The 21750-nt window shown below is 44.2% G+C and overlaps 1 protein-coding gene across 7 annotated transcripts in view; it reads left to right on the top strand.

Annotated features, from left to right (window-relative positions):
- Nucleotides 1-7679, top strand: part of PIP5K1B (phosphatidylinositol-4-phosphate 5-kinase type 1 beta) — a 167491-nt gene extending 159812 nt beyond the window's left edge. For all 7 annotated transcript variants that reach the window (XM_084628257.1, XM_084628253.1, XM_084628254.1 and 4 more), the window contains one exon: nt 6999-7679. In XM_084628257.1, the coding sequence (XP_084484383.1) occupies nt 6999-7001 (3 nt within the window). In that variant the 3' untranslated portion in view covers nt 7002-7679. The remainder of the gene's footprint in view (nt 1-6998) is intronic.
- The last annotated feature ends 14071 nt before the right edge of the window (nt 7680-21750 follow it).

Here is a 21750-nt window from a genome sequence, read left to right as displayed (position 1 = left end):
GCTTTTCCTGTGTACCTGGCTAGTGCATCTGAGTTGAAAGCGCTGTCCAGAGCGGTCACAATGGAGCACTCTGGGATAGCTCCTGGAGGCCAGTACCGTCGAATTGCATCCACACTACCCCAAATTCAACCCGGCGATGTCGATTTCAGTGCTAATCCTCTCATCGGTGAGGAGTACAGAAATCAATTTTAAGAGCCCTTTAAGTCGACAAAAATGGCTTCGTCGTGTGGACGGGTGCAGGGATAAATCGATCTAATGCTGCTAAATTTGACCTAAATTCGTAGTGTAGACCAGGGCTTAGAAGAACAATTTTTCTCCCTCCTCCTTGTAACAACCTTTTATGTACTTGAAAACTGTTATCATGTCCCCTCTGTCTTCTCCTCTCTAGACTAAACAAACCCAATTTTTCCAATCTTCCCTCATAGGTCATGTTTTCTAGACCTTTAATAGTTTTTGTTGCTCTTCTCTGGACTTTCTCCAATTTGTCCACATCTTTCCTGAAATGTGGGGCCCAGAACTGGACACAATACTCCAGTTGAGGCCTAATCAGCGTGAAGTAGAGTGGAAGAATTACTACTTGTCCCTTGCTTACAGTTCTCCTGCTCATACATCCCAGAATGATGTTCACGTTTTTTTGCAACAGCGTCACACTGTTGACTAATATTTAGCTTGTGGTCCACTATGACCCCCAGATCCCTTTCCGCAGTACTCCTTCCTATGCAGTCATCTCCCATTTTGTATGTGTGCACCTGATTGCTCCTTCCTAAGTGGAGTACTTTACATTTGTCCTTATTGAATTTCATCCTATTTACTTCAGACCATTTCTCCAGTTTGTCCAGATCGTTTTGAATTTTAATCCTATCTTCCAAAGCACTTGCAACCCCTCCCAGCTTGGTATTGTCCACAAACTTTATAAGTGTACTCTCTATGCCATTATCTAAATCATTGATGAAGATATTGAACAGAACCGGACCCAGAACTGATCCCTGTGGGACCCCACTCATTATGCCCTTCCAGCATGACTGAACAACTGATAACTACTCTCTGGGAACGATTTTCCAACCAGTTATGCACCCACCTTATAGTAGCTCCATCTAGGTTGTACTTCCCTAGTTTGTTTATGAGAAGTTCATCCGAGACTATCAAAAACCTTACTAAAGTCAAGATATACATCATCTACTGTTTCCCCCATCCACAAGGCTTGTTACCCTGTCAAAGCTATCAGGTTGGTTTGACACGATTTGTTCTTGACAGATGTATACTGACTTATTTATCACCTTATTATTGTCTAGGCGTTTGCAAATTGATTGCTTAATTATTTGCTCTATTATCTTTCCAGATACGGAAGTTAAGCTGACTGGTCTGTAATTCCCTGGGATGTTCTTATTTCCCTTTTTATAGATGGGCATTATATTTGCCCTTTTCCAGTCTTCTGGAATGTTCCCAGTCTTCCTTGACTTTTCAAAGATAATTGCTAATGGCTCAGATATCTCCTCAGTCAGCTCCTTGAGTATTCTAGGCTGCATTTAATCAGGCCCTGGTGATTTGAAGACATCTAACTTATCTAAGTAATTTTTGACTTATTCTTTCCCTATTTTAGACTCTGATCCTACCTCATTTTCACTGGCATTCACTATTTTAGATGTCCAATTGCCACCAACCTTCTTGGTGAAAACCGAAACGAAGTCGTTAACCACCTCTGCCATTTCCACATTTTCTGTTACTGTCTTTTCCCCATCATTGAGTAATGGACCTACTCTGTCTTTGGTCTTCCTCTTGCTTCTAATGTATTTGTAGAATGTCTTCTTGTTTCCTTTTCTTTTTGCGAATACAGACTAACAAGGCTGCTACTCTGAAACTTTTTTCCTTTTATATCCCTAGCTAGTGTGATCTTGTTTTGTGCCTTGGCTTTTCTAATTTTGTCCCTATATATTTGTGTTATTTGTTTATATTCATCCTTTGTAGTTTGAATGAGTTTCCACTTTTTGTGGGACTCTTTTTTGAATTTTAGATCAATGAAGATCTCCTGGTTAAGCCAGGGTGGTCTCTTGCCATACTTCCTATCTTTCCTACGCAGTGGGATAGCTTTCTCTTGTGTCCTTAATAATGTCTTTGAAAAACTGCCAACTGTTTCCAATTGTTTTTCCCCTTAGACTTGCTTCCCATGGGATTTTACCTACCGACTCCCCAAGTTTGCTAAAGTCTGCCTTAGAATCATAGAATATCAGGGTTGGAAGGGACCTCAGGAGGTCATCTATCTTGAAATCCATTGGTTTTTATTGTGCTGTTCTTCCTCCTTCCATTCCTTAGAATTGTGAACTCTACCATTTCATGATCACTTTCACCCAAGTTGCCTTCCACTTTCAAATTCTCATCCAGTTCTTCCCTATTTGTCACAATCAAACCTAGAACAGCCCCCCCGCTAGTAGCTTTCTCCACATCCAGTCATTGCAGGGATAGTGTATATGTCTATGAACAATATTGTCCAAAGCTCCCCTGTTTATTAAGTGACATTAGCGTCAGTTTTGTGCACAAAGCAGAAGCTCTTTGAACTGAACACAAGCATCTGGAGCCTCCATTTGCAAATGTCTTTGAATCCTAAGGTGTGTTCTGGGGAGGTTGGGTAGTATGGAGTGGGCCCAATCCTGACAAATGAATTGGTGCTGTGGGTGCTTGGTACCTCTGAAGATCAGGCCCAAGGTGTCCAAGGCTCTGAACCCAAAAATGGAGGCCCTCAAAATTAACATCTTTTGAGGGGGGGAAAAAAACAAAACCAAAAACCCCACAATGCTGCCAACTATTGTTGTTGCAATGGCATCTAAAATGAAGTACACGTAGTCTAATATGGTTGAAAGTATTTTTATCCATTTATTATTACCTCTTCTTAAAAAGGAAAATGTTCATTTTGAAATACACAGGTCCTAATTCTGTCCTTTGAATATGAGTGCATGGCTGCCATTGATTTTTAACTGAAGTTATACCCGGGCATCTGAGAGCAGAGTTTGGCCCACGAGACATATTTTAAGTTTTTAAGGAAGAATATAACCACAGCAAGGCATCCATCTCTCTTTGTATCAAAGTCAGATACAAGAAGAATGTGCTTTACTAAATGCAAATGTACTTCAAGTTACAATTAACACATTAGTGAAGTGAGTCAAGTGCTAGAAAGCCTGTGTAAATTTCACTAAACAATAAATTTTTGGTGCCCTGAGGCTTTTTAATGTGCTGTATGAGGAAATCAATTTACTGAGGAATGAATGCATGCAAAAAATTAATAAAGCACAAAAATATGCTCAAATAATGGAGCACGTTCTAAATCCATTACATAACAAACCCTGGCTACTACAAACTCATTTGATTATCAGTGTTTGGCCCATTGTAGCAGTCGGTCACTTTTGTCTTGTTACGCATTTCCCATCAAGCATCTCAACTCTGATCGCCATGACCATATTCATTCTTTATCAATATGGGCAGGAAACACTGCTTCTCTGGTTGCCCTCAGTGTCACTCCAACAACTGCGCCGTAGGTATTCCTCAAAGAGAACTAGTTCCTGAACATTGAAGATGGGAGCTTTGCCTGAAATAAGGTGCACAGGGTTGGACCCGGAGTGGGGCATTCCAGACAGCAACTCCCTACAGCCCAATTGCCTTTCTTCTCACTACCATGAGCATCATTTTTGTGACCCAGCACTAATTGTTAGTCTTTAGTCACGTCCAACTACAGTCCTGTCAATCCTTCTCTTTCCGCATTGTAAACTGTGTGCAGCTTTTTTCCTAAATGTTTAGGGCTCAATGGTGACTAGTCTGTTCAGGTTGGGGATGTGAGAAGGAGCAAGAAGGAGCTAGTCACAATTGCAGAGAGTACAGTACAGGAGCCGCTTAAAGCTATGCCAGCAGTGCTATTAGTCTCTGAGAGCTAGGAGAAGTGAGGGCAGGGCCTGAGTTTGAGTGCTGTGGTGAGGGAATGCATACTGTACCCTTTACAAAGAAGTAACAATGGCCATTCAGACCCAGCCACACAGATCAATGGGAAAACTGTGCTTCATTTATCCTGGTCTCATGAAAACATGCTAGCAAAGTGATTGATTTAGCTCTGTCTTCTTGCAAAGCTGATGATTGAAAAAGTTTAAAAAGTCCATTTGTCAGGTTCATTTCACTCAGTCATCAAAATACATTCCTTCTACTCAGTCATCAGTTCCACTTCATCCATCCACCCAAATTCATTCTATTCACCTATTCAGCAGTTTCACTTTATATAGTAAATTGCTTTGCATAGTGAACCCACGTCCCACAAATAGCAGCATAACCTGCCTTGGCCAGGGTGTCATGTCCACACACTGAGGATGATACATGCATCAGTCTATTCACTAAGCAACTGATTAGAAAATCCTTCTTGTACCATTTTCCAGTGTACAACTGGATCACAGTTCTGAAAGTTTGCTGCAGTGGAACATTATGTGGAGCATATGCCTGGTGCCAGATACGTTATTTTAAATGGCATTTTGGGTATGATTTCTATCTGTTGGTTGCCTTTTCCTAAATAAGGTAAGCTATTCAAAATGCCTGAGGAGCTTGCATTTTCCTTCACTGCCAAGGTTAGATTCTTCTCTTGAATTGTTTGAAGGTTAATTAAATATCTTTATCTGGAACTAAAGTTAACAGTGACCTACAAAAGAGTTTAATAAAAATGGGACTTTTGTGTCCTCTGTATGCTTTATTTGGATATACAAAGAAGGTCTGAAAGTGGAGTCTGCATTGGTTTGGGTTTTTTACACTTTAGTGATGTCAATTATGGTCTTCCCTGGTTTTTCTAGAAGTTTGCTGGTGATCCATTTGACCTTGATTTAAGTGCCCAATATAGACACACCTGATCCTACAGAAATATTAAAAATAAAATTTGTGCTATAGAAATTAATTTCTCCAGTAATATTATAGAGTAATTTGTTATATATTTTTAAATAACTGTCATGTTCATTAGTCATATTATGAGTATAACTCTTGTAGCTTTATTTACATATATATTAATTATTCATGAGGCTTTACAGATCCATAAGAAAACCTACACCTGGAGGAATGTGTATTCAATTTATTTTCTATTTTCAAATCTTGGAAGTTTTATAGCTGACTTCAATGAGACCAGGATTTTGCCCCCATGCATTCTAAGGCCCTGATCAGTCCAACAAGGTTATAAATGCCTCGTGTGGTTGGCTGATGCACTTCACTTTCACTGACTTCAGTGATATCCAGGTTGCCCAGTATCTCTCAAGAGCAAATACTGGTTTTATGTATTAAGTATATCAATATTCACAGACATAAATGTACTAGGGATACTATTTTACAGGGGAGAAGATAATACTGTGCATGTGAATTTTTAAAAAAAAAAGAGTATCACTGCAGAACTATACTTCAAGTTACTGAAATGTGAAGATGGAGGGTGTCCTTTTCATTCCAGGCTGCAATCCAGACCAGTGAGAGGTTGTCTCACCACCTGCCCTGCAACCTTGAGTGCCTCACAATGCTTTGTTGTTGTAGCTCCCAACCAGGGCCACTCACAAACAGTCTAACATTGTGTAAGTCACACACACAGTGTCTGTGTAGAGCTGCAGCCCTGGTCCACCCACTCTGATCCCAGCAGCCTGTCAGCAACACACCAGTCAAACTCTAGCTTCCAACAGACTTGGTTACTACTTGCAGGGCCAACACAGTCCCAATCGCAAATTTTCCCAAAAATGTGGGTTTTGCACTGTCCAGCCCTCTCCTGGACAGTCTGGCTATTAAAAGTCTGTTGTCCTGTAAAGGGTCAATTTTCAACAGTTTGCTACTTTAACTGGAGTTACCAAACAGTTCAGTTTAAACACATTAGTTTAGATTAAAATTAAAACAAGTTTAAGTGAGTACAAGTATAAAGGTATCAAAGTCAGAAATGGTTACAAGAAAAATCAAGATAAAATACTTCCTAGTAGCTAAAATTTAACAAGCTAGATTTGGCTCAAGGTAAATCCTTACCACATGTTCCCAGCAACTGTGCTGACCAGAGTCTATGGGGCAGAGGTGAAGGTGGGCCAGTACAGCGTATCGGTCAGAAGTGGCCGCTGGTACAAGGCCGTACACAGCTGACATTAAAGTGGTGCCGCAGCAGCGCTTTAACATCGCTGCCCCTTTTGCCTCCCCCAGGTCTGCCGGGGGGGGGGGGGGCAAAAGGGGCAGCTGCCACGGAGCCCCAGGCCTTTAAATCGCTGCCGGAGTCCTGGGCAGCACAGGCTGGCCAGCACTGAAGGGCTGGCTGGGGGAGGCTGACTTCCAGACCCGTCCCTTCCATCTGAGGCCCTGCCCCTTCCAGGGGTCCGGAGCCAGACCCCCCTACTGGTAAGACTTTTAAGTTACTTTCACCCCTGTTCAGGGGTCAGAATCTCCCCACAAAGTCAAAGGGCTTGTTCCTTTGTCATCTTAGGTGAAAAAGACCTGGCGGGTCTTTGCACCCTTGTAATGTGTTATCCCTGGATAACACTCCTTCCAGACGTGAGGAAGGATACGTGGAGTCCCATGGTTAAAGAGGTTCAATGTTGTTTGCTAAAATGCATATAGATCTGTTCTTATCCCCCTTCGTTGCCAGAGAATGCCTTCTTGACAGGTGATTAACTTTGATGAAACCTGGCTAGCGGCCTCAGCTTGTCCTTTGTCTTTGAGAAACAAGTTTACCCCTTCCCCAGATGGACTGGTAAACATGGTCATTATCATTTCATTTAATGTTCATAATTCTTCATATGCATTTTGTACATACATTACACAAGAATATTGATGATCAATGTGTTACTAGTTTATAAATGATACCTTGCAAGGCATATTTTGCACAAAGATTATTACAATAATGTGTAGGGTGGAATTACAGGAGTGCTTTTGGTCACAGAGAGAGAAAGATTTTATCCAATTACAGTTTTATAAAGTGCAGAATAAAGAAACAAAACCTCCTAACCTCTTAAATTATTTTCTATTTCCAGTAATAGAGAATAGAAGAAAATCAAAGTAAAAGTGGATAAGACGTGACCATGGTTGATGAAGAGCACTTTCTGCACTCCTGATTTAAAGGGAGGAATTTGCTGAGCCTAACAGACAAAGAGTAATAATCAATGGAACTTATCTCTGAGAAATGTCATGGGAACCTTGAACCATGGAAATGATAGCTAGACTTGACAGATGTGACATGAAACATTCCACACTTTGCTATCATGTGCTGTTGCTTGCTAAACTGTGAAGAACTGCATAAACTGTATTTAAGATGCTTTCTATACTAGTGCCAATCACCTTTTTTGGACCTGAAAGTGATATTTTCCTATTGACTCTCATGATTTCATTTGCATGTATTCAGTGATTGTGTACAAGCAAAATATGTAATCTGCTTTACCTATTTAAAGATCCATCATCAACACAGTGGTAAATAAAATTAATTCCACTTTTTTCTCCCCCAGAATCATAATTACTTAGGTCCATGTTGTTGGAAGTCCAAAATTATTTCAAACAAGGATTAATGTAAATGTCTGCACTTACTTTATGGACAATAGCCTCTAAAGATATTTTCACTGTTTGTTGGTGAAATGAGGGGAAAAAAACTATTTATAACAAGGCCTTATGTTGTGTACATAAATTGTCTTTGAAATGTGTGATTTAGTTTATTGCTTGTAAAAGAGAAATTATATAATTTATTTAGTAAATACTACTGTAAACTATAGTTTTATTGACAGAAATAAAATATTTTGTTCTCAAAACCTATGGTGCATATTTCAAGCTGTTTCTGGTCTATACACTTCCTGTTCTTGCCTTCTGACCCTTTCTAAGAGAATCATTATTTATGCGCTGTGCCAAACAGTACATAACAGGTAATCTGTCCCGTATGCCCTCACATAGAAGAGAAGGTGGAAAAAATGTTGTACTAGAAGGAGAAAGGCAAAGGAACAGATGTAGGGTGACCAGATGTCCCGATTTTATAGGGACAGTCCCGATTTTTGGATCTTTTTCTTATATTGGCTCCTATTACCCCCCTACTCCTTGTCCCGATTTTTCACACTTGCTGTCTGGTCACCCTAAACAGATGCAACATGTATGGTTTGATAAATGTTACAGATCTCTCACCATTTGCAACCGTTGCAGGACAAAAAAAGGTAGAAGCAATCTGGTTCCACATGGGAGCAGAGATTTAGTCACAGCAGGGTAAGGGCTGCTAAGCATCATTCTAAGAATCCAGACCTTGATGTGGGAGCATATTTAGGAACTTCATAAATGCCTCTTTAAGGTGTATGGAAGCTATTGGGGATGATGATAGCTCTCCCAAAAATAACATTCCTTGCAGAGCGGATATTGTAGGACACTGGAGCTGGCACTTCTGTAGAACCTGCCATGTGAGGATTTTTCCCAACATTAACAAATCAAACCTCCGTACCTTTGTGAAAGAGACGAGTATTATCCCCATTTTACAGATGGTATGGACAAACAGAGGTCATATAACTTGTTCAAGTACATAGAAAATCTGTGGCAAAGCCAGGACTAGACCCTCATCTTGTAGAACCTGCCATGTGAGGATTTTTCCCAACATTAACAAATTAAACCTCTGTACCAGATGACAAAAACAAAATATTGGGACACATGGGGGGGCAGCCACAGGCTCAAAAGCCAGAGTGCCACCGAAGCGCAAAAAAAAAAATAGCCAGAGTGCCGCCGAAGCAAAATATCGGGACAAATGGTGTCCCAACCGTACATCGGTCGGGACGCGGGACAAACCACTAAATATTGAGACAGTCCCGATTTTATCGGGATGTCTGGTCATCCTAGATAGTTCCCAGTGGCACCCTGGATGTTAAACAGAGAGATCTATGCCCTTAACCAAAACTGCTGCATATAATGTGTATGTGTGGGATGATTGCCTCCTGCTTCCTGCATAATCTATAACAAATATAGAATATGTCTGAACAAAATAAATTTCACTGAAATGTTTTGTTTCATAAAAAAAACAAAGTTCCTAGTTTTTGGCATCAGAGAGACTTTTTTCAAAACAGACAGAAGCTTAATTTTTCTTGGTAGATTCATCTGTTTTCCAGTTATCTCAAGGACTACAGAATGCCCCCTTATGCTTAGCAAGACCCCAGAAAAAAGAAATGTATTGAAAAGAGACCAGTCTATGCAAGGATACATTTTATACTGTGTAATTCTCAAATAACATGCTTTCTTCTGGATAGCCGCTTAAAAGGCTTCATAAATGAAAATGCTGTAATCTTCAGAGGGAATTTGCTCCACATAAAAAGATTACATATCATGTTCAGTATGTTTACATACTGTCACCCCAGCATGCCTACTCTCCCCCTTGAATAGAAACAGCCATCCATTGAAGATAAAAGGAAATCCAGGTTAAATTACAAGTATTAGTGGAAAGATTCTTTTCTTTCTAAGGCTCGCATTCTGAAGTGTGCATTATTGTGTTCCTGTTGATATGATTTCCAATCAGTGCAGCCAATGGACTTTGTGAAAGGAAGTCCAATGAAGCACTCCTGATGGCCAATGGTTCAAGCCTGCCCCAGAAAAGGTCTAATGCCTGTAACCATATGAGAAAATCTTACTACAAAATAACAGTACAATAGGTTTAGAAGGACTCTGCATGTCTGATCTTTAAGTAACTGGATGCTATTTAATTTGCACGGATGGCTTTTAAGTAAGCTTGAAGGATCATTTATGCACATCAATAAGAACTGAAAAGGGGACACCTGCCAGGAAAAATTAAAATATGTGCAAGAAGGCCTGGCCACCAAATATTAGGTTTTCTGGGCTAGAAGAGGGTCATCTTAGCTTATTTTTTGAGGTCTGGGCAGATAGCGCCGCATTTTGTTCCCTATGGGGTGTTCTATCTGTATACACAGGTATTTAAATTCTTTAATTTAAATATGAACCTCCCAGAAGAAAAGGCAGATAATTGTCTGCTAGGGGAATGTAGGGGGAATATTTAGGCTCGTTATACGTGACCCTGTAATTGATACTGTTCTGTAATCCTGTGGAATTCTGGGGGAGAAAAGTAAATCAAGGTGTCATTTGCATTTAACAAGATTTTGTGGCATAGTCCCTTGACCAAAAAACTGGATACTTCTGCACCTCTTCTAAAATTCAGTACTGAGAAAACCACCAAACTCCTACTTTGATATATTATTTAGATAGTGTTGGCTTTACTATACCACAGGTATCTAACTATTGGATATCTTTCACCATTACATGCCTCAACCCAGTGAACAGCAGACAGTGATAAAGAGCAAATCAGCAGCACTCTGTCTATTCAGCACATAAGCCATTTGTTGAGTCATTTCAGGATGATGTGCACATTTGCTTCCAATATTATATCAGCTTTTTGGCATCAGAGAGACTTTTCAAAACAGGCCTCAACCTGAACACAACTCCTTTTCATGTGAAACTTGTAGAAGACCATGGAAATCTGCATGCAGAGGGCTTACAGAAATGAAGTGTGGCATGGTTTTTACAGAGTTTTTTTCAACTTCTATAATTACCATACTTACATTATTTCAAATCCCTTGTGGGACTTGCATGATTTTAAAAAAAAATTAAAGCTTTGAACTCTATATAGCAACATCCCTCATGGGCTCAACATGCTTTTAAGAGATGGGTATTGTTGGTCTCATTTTTCAGGTGGGGAGATTAAGACACAGAAGGGTTAAGTGATATAGAGCAGTGCTTCTCAAGCTATCTGATGTGGGGGACCGGCCATTTTTTTTTTCCAATGTGCACACAGACCGGCAGCCGATAGCTCACATCCAGCACCGGTCTGCGGACCACCACTTTGAGTAGCACTGTTATAGAGTATTAGACGTGGAGGGTAAGATCCATCCTTATGCAGAAAGCCAGCATGCAACCAGTGCATCACTTAGGCTCTATTTTGAAGACTTAAGTAGTGAATAGTCCTTGTGCTACTCTGCGCTAGAGAAAATATCACCCTAAGAATTTAATGCCACTGTGTTTGGGTGTTGAATTTTACCCTTAGCTGAATCAGGACAAATTTAAAGACACTGCACATCCTCAAGAGAAAAAAAAATAACACTCTGCTTAAGAATTAATAAGCATGCATGATGACTGGCTAAATATTCCTGAACTTTGTCTACAGGATTATGCCTTTTTAGCTGTACTAAGCCCCTTCTATTTGGAATTATTTACCTAAAGATGCTTGTGATATTAGAGCAAGACATTATTTGGCTGGCTTTTGGTAAATAGTCTTTTAATTTCATACTTAATTTGCTGATGTGAAGCTATTTTTGTGAACACTTTGTGTTCAGCATATAAAAGGTAAATGGCATTATAAATTATAAATGAAAAGACTGACTTGGTTCTTTGTTCTGATGGGGGTAAAAAAAATGATGAGAAGAAATCCAAGTAACAATAATTGCAGTGTTTAATGAAGGAAACTCATTCCAAAAATCTTAAATTATAAATTCTCTCTCACTCTCACACACACACACACACACCTCCCGCCCCCATCCAAAACATTATTTTAGCTTTCAGATATTAGCTAAACAAGACAGTCTTAATACAGACAACTGACATATACAACTGGTTGTCTCTTCATTTCTGCTTTTAGTCACTTATCCACTCAATAAAATTAGTTTATCCTTCATTAGAACACAACCCAGTCTCCGCAATTACTTTGGAATATTGTGCACTCAAGCTTTAGTGACTGACTTTGTACATTGAGAACTCAGTTTTGTGCATATGAAGTATGCTTGCACACACAAATTGATAGCATGTAACTATTCTATTTGCAAGCGCAAAGCAGCTGTAGTTTTAACACTGCAGGTGGATACTTTTGAAAATTTGGTCCAAAGTACAGAACATCAATTTCATTCCCAAACACACTTACCACAGTATAATTTCAAAGAATTGCAGAAAGGGTAGCTAAATAAGACTCTTCTTCTCTCTTTCTTGTGATAAATTTAAACAATTTCTCCAATGAAATTTTCTTTCTATAATGGGGAAACAACAATGTGTTTAACTTTATTAATGATTTTGCCCTTCGTGTGGACAAAGATAATTGAAGAACTTCAGTTACTGCACAAGGTGAATAACCTTCTCTTTTAGAACAAATTGTGAAGGAAAGAATAATTCAGAGATAAATGGTAAAGGGAATGTAATGCAACACACGTTTAAAAAAGGTAGGTTGATCATGCCAGACTAACCTGATTTCTTTCTTTCAGGAAATTAACTGATTTTTCAGGTAAGGAAAGTGCAGTAGATCTAATATTCTTGGACTTTAGCAAAGCATTTGTCACAGTACCACAGAGGAAATTATTTAATGAATTTAGGGAAGAGGCAGATCAGTACATGCATCGTAAGATGGATAAGGAACAGGCTAAAGGGGAGAAGGCACTCAGTTATGCTGAAAAGTGAATTATCAGACTGGAAGGAGGTTACTAGTAGAGTTCCTCAAGGATCAATCTTGGGAAAAAGCTTGTTTAATATTTTTTTAGTGACCTTGGCACAAAAAGTAGGAGTGTACTAATGAAATCTGCTGCTGATACAAAGTTGGGAGAAATTGTCAATACAGAGGAAGATTGGTGTATTACGCAGGAAGATCTGGATGACCCTGAAAATGAGTGACAGAAATGGGATGAAATTCTATAGTACAAAGTATAAGGCCATGAATTTAGGGTCTAATAGTAAAAATTTCTACTGCAAACTGAGGTCTCATTGGTTGGAAATGACACAGATGGAGAGAGATACTGGGTCTGTGAGTTGATCACAGGATGACTGAGCTACCACTCTGATGAGGCAGTGAAAAAGGCATATGCGATCTAGGATATATTAGGTGAGGCATTTCCAATAGAGATAGAGAAGTATTAATGCTGTTGTACAAAGCAGTGATAATTCCTCATTTGGAATACTGTGTACAATTCCAGTCACCTATGTTTAAGAAACATTCTATGCCAACTCAAAATGCTGCATTAAAATGGAAAATGGATTGAGTAAGCCATTCAGCATCAAGACAGGTGTAAGGCAGGGGTGCATCCTATTTCCTTTTTTGTTTATGCTAGTCATTGACTATGGATTAAAACAATGCGACAGTGACACAAATGGCCTAAAATGGAACAATTCAAGGCTATTTGATCTAGGGGTACATAGTACAAGTCATGGACAGGTCATGTGCCATGAATTTTTGTTTACTGCCCCTGACCTGTGCATGACTTTTACGAAAAATGCCAGTGACTAAACGTAGCCTTACTTAGAAGTATCCAAAGATGGTGTCCAATAGAGCAGATTGGTAACTGACTGGGGGTGGGGTTGGAGGGGTAGGGGGGGCAAAGATTCACCCAGGACTGTAACCAGCTTCTTACGCAATAATATGGAATTCATTATTGTGGGATGTTAATGAGGCCAAAAGCTTCACAAGATTTACAAAGGAACTATCACATACGGATAACAAGAATAACTTGATCAGTCTTTAAGTACCTACATGAGAAACTGTAGCAGGGTGCTGGTTGAGAAGCCCTTAATCATCTCCTGCCACTCCAGCCCCAATCAAGGGGAATGGATTGGGGCTGGGTGAATAGCCCAGTGCCTGCCTGATAACTGGCTGCATCTGCCAGTCTTATTAGCCCGGTGCTATAAAAGCTGGGAAGAAGCCAGCTGGGGAAGGAAAGAGAAAGGTCAGGCACAGAAGGAAGTGGGAGCCTTGTAGTCTGTTGCTGGCCAGCCCTGTTGTAGGCAAAGTAGCTGTGAAGCCTGTATATAGTTGGGAACTGGTGGTGGGAAACCTTCTGAGAATAAAGAGCATGGGTGTTGCACCAGACTGAAGTGTCCCTGACTCATTGAAGAGGGAGGCCGAGGAGCCGAATACTCAGGGGCACAGCGTGAACCCCATTACAGAAACAAACTTTGAACAGCCCTCTGCTATCAATCTGGCAGGCAAAAGTATAACAGGATCCAATAGCTAGAAGTTGAAGCTAGACAGATTCAGACTGGAACTAAGGTGCAAATTATTAACAGTAAGGTGATTAACTGTTGGAACAATTTACCAAGGCTTGTGGTGGATTCTTTATCACTGGGAATTTTTAAATAAAAATTGGATGTTTTTTCTAAATGAGATGCTACAGTTCAAACAGGATTTAATTCAGGCCTGTGTTACACAGGAGGCCAAACTAGATGATCAAATGGTTTATATGATCATGTAGTTTTATAATCTATGAATATCCAGAGTTGTTATAAACACTAATCAATATTTGGAAGAGAGGTTAAACCTCATGTTTCAGAGTTTAATCTCTAACTATCAGGGAATAGAAGAAGAGTAGGGCTAGTGTACATGGGGAAATTATCAGAATAGCTATTGCTTAATAAACTATTCTGCTATTGCTGTTCCAGAATAGCTATTCCAGTAACTTCCCTGCGTAGACAAACTTTTAATGGAAGAGTAGATTATCCCACATCTACCTACTAGGAGACTTCTTGTACCTCTCTGAATCCTCTAATGCTGGGCACGTCAAAGACAGAATACTGTACTAATCAGACCACGGGCCTGATCCAGCCTGGCAATTCTTAGGCTTCTTAATTTGATAATCCTCACCTCTAATTGCCTCTGCTCTATTTTGTGGTAAGTAGTGCCAGGTTTACAATAGCGCCAGTGGTGCCATGGAGCCAGGCCCATGCTCAGAAGGGGCTCTGGCCTGCTCCACTTGCACTGCGCCCCGAGACCCTGCTGGCTCTCCTGCCCACCACTTGCTCCTCTCAGCCTGCCCGCTGGCTGGCTGAGGGCCCCTCTCCATCCCCGTCCCCACCCCCCTGCTTCTCTCTCTGCCCCCTGGCCAGCCTCCAGTGCATCTCTGGCTCTGGGCAGTCTCTGCTTCCCACCACCTTTGGGGCCCCACCTGTCTCCCCAGAGCCAAGCTGCCTGGGACTGGTGCAGAAGCCTGGCCAGTCTCAGGTCTCAGCTGGTGCAAGGAGATTGGGGGGGTGGGGGATTTGGCTGGGACTCTCCAGACAAGTGGGTCCTCAGGGAGCCGGCCCAGGGCAGGCCCTGGCTTGGCTGATCGCGCCACTCCCAAGGGGCCAGAGAAATTCCCCGCCCTGGGACCAGCCCTGGTTGCGCTGCCAGCATGGGAGAGTGGGTCTCTTTGGGGTCTGGGGGTGTGCTGGGCTGTGAGGGGGCAGGGAAGATGTGTGTGTTGGGGCACTAGGGAGTGAGGGTTCTACAGGGGGTGCTGGGCAGTTGTGGTGGGGTTGTGGGCAAGGGGGCGCTGGGCATTTGTGGAGGGGTCGGCGGGGGGTGCTGGGCATAGTGGGTCCAGGGGGGTTCTGGCCATAGGAAGTTGGGGAGTGTTGGTTTGGAGGAGGGGGGGCTGTATGGCGCAGCATGGGCCCGCCCCCGAGGGGAAGGGGCATGCTGGCAGCACAGGACCAGGTGGGCCACTGTGCATATGGCAACTGTCTGTTGGTAAATAGTGCCCTTGTGCTGGGCGGAGTGGGGCCGCCCCTGCCATGCCATGCCCCATTGCCCCTGGCTGGCCCCTTGCTCTGGGGACTGACCTCCCCGCACCATGTTCCATTGCCTCCATGGGGGGCCACAAATATGTTTGGCACCAGACCCACAAAAGGTTAATACTGATGATCAGACCTCATGAGATTAAGCTTTCTAGCAAGATTGGTCTGGGAATTCAATAACAGCCTTTCAGCATTTACAGGTTTCAGGGTGGTAGCCATGTTAGTCTGTATCAGCAAAAACAACGAGGAGTCCTTGTGGCACCTTAGAGACTAACAAATTTATTTGGGCATAAGCTTTCGTGGGCTAGAACCCACTTCATCAGATGCATGGAGTGAAAATGCAGGAGCAAGTATAAATACATGAAAGGATGGGGGGTTGCCTTGGGCCACTCTCTTACCACTTCAAAAGTTATTTTTCCTCCCTTAGTATCCTGCTGTTAGTTGATTTAACTCATTAGACCAGGGGTCGGCAACCTTTCAGAAGTGGTGTGCCGAGTCTTCATTTATTCACTTTAATTTAAGGTTTCACATGCCAGAAATACATTTTAATGTTTTTTAGAAGGTCTCTCTCTCTCTGTCTATATATTATATAACTAAACTATTGTTGTATTGTAAAATAAACAAGGTTTTCAAAATGTATAAGAAACTTCATTTAAAATTAAATTAAAATGTTGATCTTATGCCACCGGCCTGCTTAGCCCACTGCTGGTCTGGAGTTCCATTCACCTAGGCCGGCAGCAGGATGAGCAGGGCCTGTGATCGGGACCCCGGCTGGCAAGGCCAGCAGCGGGCTGAGCAGCTCAGCCTGCTGCCGCTTAGGGGTTCCATCCGCTGGCTCCTGCCAGCCGGGATACCGGCTGCCGGACCCACTCAGCCCACTGCCGGTCTGGGGTCCTGGCCCTACCCACATAGAGTGGGTACCTACCTTCTCCCTGGTTCTGGCCATTCTCTTCCTCTCTCTCTGCACTGAGCTGAGGCTGGGAGAGCACTGAGCACAGGGCTAGGGGTGAAGGATTAGGCTGGGGGTTGGGGTGTAGGGTTTGGCCAGGAGCTAGAATGAGGGAGGGGGCTCAGGGTTGGGGCAGGAGGTTTCGGTGTGGAGCGCTTACCTAGCCCTGGTCTACACTAGGACTTTAGGTCGAATTTAGCAGCATTAAATCGATGTAAACCTGCACCCGTCCACACGATGAAGCCCTTTATTTCGACTTAAAGGACTCTTAAAATCGATTTCCTTACTCCACCCCTGACAAGTGGATTAGCGCTTAAATCGGCCTTGCTGGCTCGAATTTGGGGTACTGTGGACACAATTCGATGGTATTGGCCTCCGGGAGCTATCCCAGAGTGCTCCATTGTGACTGCTCTGGACAGCACTCTCAACTCAGATGCACTGGCCAGGTAGACAGGAAAAGAACCGCGAACTTTTGAATCTCATTTCCTGTTTGGCCAGCGTGGCAAGCTGCAGGTGACCATGCAGAGCTCATCAGCACAGGTGACCATGATGGAGTCCCAGAATCGCAAAAGAGCTCCAGCATGGACTGAACGGGAGGTATGGGATCTGATCGCTGTATAGGGAGAGGAATCCGTGCTATCAGAACTCCGTTCCAGTTTTCGAAATGCCAAAACCTTTGTCAAAATCTCCCAGGGCATGAAGGACAGAGGCCATAACAGGGACCCGAAGCAGTGCTGCGTGAAACTGAAGGAGCTGAGGCAAGCCTACCAGAAAACCAGAGAGGCGAACGGCTGCTCCGGGTCAGAGCCCCAAACATGCTGCTTCTATGATGAGCTGCATGCCATTTTAGGGGGTTCAGCCACCACTACCCCAGCCGTGTTGTTTGACTCCTTCAACGGAGATGGAGGCAACATGGAAGCAGGTTTCGGGGATGAAGAAGATGATGATGATGATGAGGTTGTAGATAGCTCACAGCAAGCAAGCGGAGAAACCGCTTTTCCCGACAGCCAGGAACTGTTTCTCACCCTGGACCTGGAGCCAGTACCCCCCGAACCCACCCAAGGCTGCCTCCTGGACCCGGCAGGCAGAGAAGGGACCTCCGGTGAGTGTACCTTTTAAAATACTATACATGGTTTAAAAGCAAGCATGTGAAAGGATTACTTTGCCCTGGCATTCGCGGCTCTCCTGGATGTACTCCCAAAGCCTTTGCAAAAGGTTTCTGGGGAGGGCAGCCTTATTGCGTCCTTCATGGTAGGACACTTTACCACTCCAGGCCAGTAACACGTACTCGGGAATCATTGTACAACAAAGCATTGCAGTGTATGTTTGCTGGCGTTCAAACAACATCCGTTCTTTATCTCTCTGTGTTATCCTCAGGAGAGTGAGATATCATTCATGGTCACCTGGTTGAAATAGGGTGCTTTTCTTCAGGGAACACTCAGAGGAGCCCGTTCCTGCTGGGCTGTTTGCCTGTGGCTGAACAAAAATGTTCCCCACTGTTAGCCACGGGGAAGGGGGAGGGTTAAGGAGGTAGCCTTAACAAGCTTAAAACAGCAAGGTTTACCCTGAAAGACTGTAGCCACTGTTTTATAAAATGTGTCTTTTAAATACTACTGTCCCTTTTTTTTTCTCCACCAGCTGCATGTGTTTCAATGATCACAGGATCTTCTCCTTCCCAGAGGCTAGTGAAGATTAGAAAGAAAAAAAAACGCACTCGTGATGAAATGTTCTCTGAGCTCATGCTGTCCTCCCACACTGACAGAGCACAGACGAATACGTGGAGGCAAATAATGTCAGAGTGCAGGAAAGCACAAAATGACCGGGAGGAGAGGTGGCGGGCTGAAGAGAGTAAGTGGCGGGCTGAAGACAGGGCTGAAGCTCAAATGTAGCGGCAGCGTGATGAGAGGAGGCAGGATTCAATGCTGAGGCTGCTGAAGGACCAAACCAGTATGCTCCAGTGTATGGTTGAGCTGCAGCAAAGGCAGCTGGAGCACAGACTGCCACTACAGCCCCTGTGTAACCAACCGCCCTCCTCCCCAAGTTCCATAGCCTCCACACCCAGACGCCCAAGAACGCGGTGGGGGAGCCACCGGCCACTCCACCACAGAGGATTGCCCCAAAAAAAGAAGGCTGGCATTCAATAAATTTTAAAGTTGTAAACTTTTAAAGTGCTGTGTGGCATTTTCCTTCCCTCCTCCACCACCCCTCCTGGGCTACCTTGGTAGTCATCCCCCTATTTGTGTGATGAATGAATAAAGAATGCATGAATGTGAAGCAACAATGAGTTTATTGCCTCTACAAGCAATGATCGAAGGGAGGTGGGGAGGGTGGTTAGCTTACAGGGAAGTAGAGTGAACCAAGGGGCGGGGGGTTTCATCAAGGAGAAACAAAGAGAACTTTCACACCGTAGCCTGGCCAGTCATGAAACTAGTTTTCAAAGCTTCTCTGATGCGTGCCGCGCCCTCCTGTGCTCTTCTAAACGCCTTGGTATCTGGCTGCGTGTAACCAGCAGCCAGGTGATTTGCCTCAACCTCCCACCCTGCCATAAACGTCTCCCCCTTACTCTCACAGATATTGTGGAGCACACAGCAAGCAGTAATAACAGTGGGAATATTGGTTTCGCTGAGGTCTAAGCGAGTCAGTAAACTGCGCCAGCGCACCTTTAAACGTCAAATGCACATTCTACCACCATTCTGCACTTGCTCAGCCTGTAGTTGAACAGCCCCTGACTACTGTCCAGGCTGCCTGTGTACGGCTTCATGAGCCATGGCATTAAGTGGAAGGCTGGATCCCCAAGGATACATATAGGCATTTCAACGTCCCCAACAGTTATTTTCTGGTCTGGGAATAAAGTCCCTTCCTGCAGCTTTTGAAATAGACCAGAGTTCCTGAAGATGCGAGCGTCATGTACCTTTCCAGGCCATCCCACGCTGATGTTGGTGAAACGTCCCTTGTGATCCACCAGAGCTTGCAGCACTATTGAAAAGTACCCCTTGCGTTTATGTACTCGCCAGCTTGGTGCTCCAGTGCCAAGATAGGGATATGTGTTCTATCGCCCCACCACAGTTAGGGAATCCCATTGCAGCAAAGCCATCCACTATGACCTGCACATTTCCCAGGGTCACTACCCTTGATATCAGCAGATCTTTGATTGCGTGGGCTATTTGCATCACAGGAGCCCCCACAGTAGATTTGCCCACTCCAAATTGATTCCCAACTGACCGGTAGCTGTCTGGCGTTGCAAGCTTCCACAGGGCTATCGCCACTCGCTTCTCAACTGTGAGGGCTGCTCTCATCTTGGTATTCATGCGCTTCAGGGCAGGGGAAAGTAAGTCACAAAGTTCCATGAAAGTGCACTTACGCATGCGAAAGTTTCGCAGCCACTGGGAATCGTCCCAGACCTGCAACACTATGCGGTCCCACCAGTCTCTGCTTGTTTCCTGAGCCCAGAATGGGCATTCCACAGCATGAACCTGCCCCATTAGCACCATGATGCATGCATTGGCAGGGCCCATGCTTTCAGAGAAATCTGTGTCCATGTCCTAATCACTCACGTGACCGCGCTGACGTCGCCTCCTCACCCGGTATCGCTCTGCCAGGTTCTGGTGCTGCATATACTGCTGGATAATGCGTGTGGTGTTTAATGTGCTCCTAATTGCCAAAGTGAGCTGAGCGGCCTCCATGCTTGCCTTGGTATGGCGTCCGCACAGAAAAAAGGCGCGGAACAATTGTCTGCCGTTGCTCTGACAGAGGGAGGGGCGACTGACGACACAGCTTACAGGGTTGGCTTCAGGGAGCTAAAATCAATAAAGGGGGTGGCTTTACATCAAGGAGTATTTCAGGCAGGACTTCATGGAGAGTTCCAATAAGAAATGGTGCACCTAAGTTATTGTTCTTATTGGAACAAGGAGGTTAGTCTGGCCTCTGATTGATACATGGCTAGATTTACCTCGCTGCACCTTCTCTGTGAGTGACTGCAGTGTGACCTACAGGAATGAGTCCCTTAGATGGGGGAGGGGGAGGAAGCAAATGAGTACAAAACAAATCTGGTCTATTTCTTGTTTTGATCCACTCCATCTATCTTTTACATCTTTGGCTGGCAGCAGACCCAACATCTCATGGGTGTTCGGCAGAAAATGATGCAATATGACTGCTAGCCATCCTCATCTCTTGCCTGCCCAGCAGAAGATGGTACAGTACGACTGCTAGCAATCTGTATTGCCTGCCTGCTCACCATAAGATGGTTCAATAGGACTGACTGCAGGACTAAAGAGAATGACCTGCTCAAGTCACTCCAAATTTAGTCCCTGCGCCCATGTCTGTCCAGGTGCTCCCGGCCAATGTGGCCAGGAGCACCTCGGACATGACGATGACAGCTACCAGTCGTATTGCACCGTCTGCTGCCACAAGGCAAGGGGTTGCTGCTACTGTGTAGCAATGCAGTACCACGTCTGCCAGCACCCAGGAGACATACGGTGACGGTTACCTGAGCGGGCTCCATGCTTGCCATGGTATGGCGTCTGCACAGGTAACTCAGGAAAAAAGGTGCGAAACGATTGTCTGCCCTTGCTTTCACGGAGGGAGGGAGGGAACAGGGGCCTGATGATATGTACCCAGAACCACCTGCGACAATGTTTTAGCCCCATCAGGCATTGGGATCTCAACCCAGAATTCCAATGGGCAGTGGAGACTGCGGGAACTGTGGGATAGCCACCCACAGTACAACACTCCGGAAGTCGACTCTAGCCTCGGTACTGTGGAAGCACTCCGCCGAGTTAATGCACTTAGAGCATTTTCTGTGGGGACACACACACTCGAATATATAAAACCGATTTCTAAAATACCGACTTCTATAAATTCGACCTAATTCCGTAGTGCAGACATACCCCTAGGCAGCTCTCATTTGGTGGGAGGGGTGCAGGTAGGAATGTGGGGGAGGGAGGTGCAGGAGCTCCGGTTTGGTGCTCAGGGTGGGGGTGGGGATGGGGGGGTGCATGGGGTGTGGGGGAGCTGGTATGTAGGGGTGCAAGAGTCAGGACTGGGGTCGTGGGGGGTGAAGGAGTCAAGCAGAGGGCTGGGTGTGTGAGGCAGGTACAGAGCTCAGGGCAGGGGCCTGGGGGGGGGAGGTGTGCGGGGCTGCAGGGCAGAGGGCTGGGTGAGTGGGCTGGGGTCGTGGGATGCTCACGGCAGGGGGCTGGAGGGGATATGCCCTGCCTCCGCTTCTTCTCTGCCTCCGCCGGGAGCAGCGAGCACGCAAACTCCGCTCCTCCCCCACCTCCTCCCTCCCAAGG

This window comes from Lepidochelys olivacea, assembly GCF_965140295.1.
Source record: "Lepidochelys olivacea isolate rLepOli2 genome assembly, chromosome: 5".
In the NCBI taxonomy this organism is placed as follows: domain Eukaryota; kingdom Metazoa; phylum Chordata; order Testudines; family Cheloniidae; genus Lepidochelys; species Lepidochelys olivacea.
Note: the sequence above shows the minus strand (reverse complement) of the source record. Positions and strands in the feature narration are given on the sequence as shown.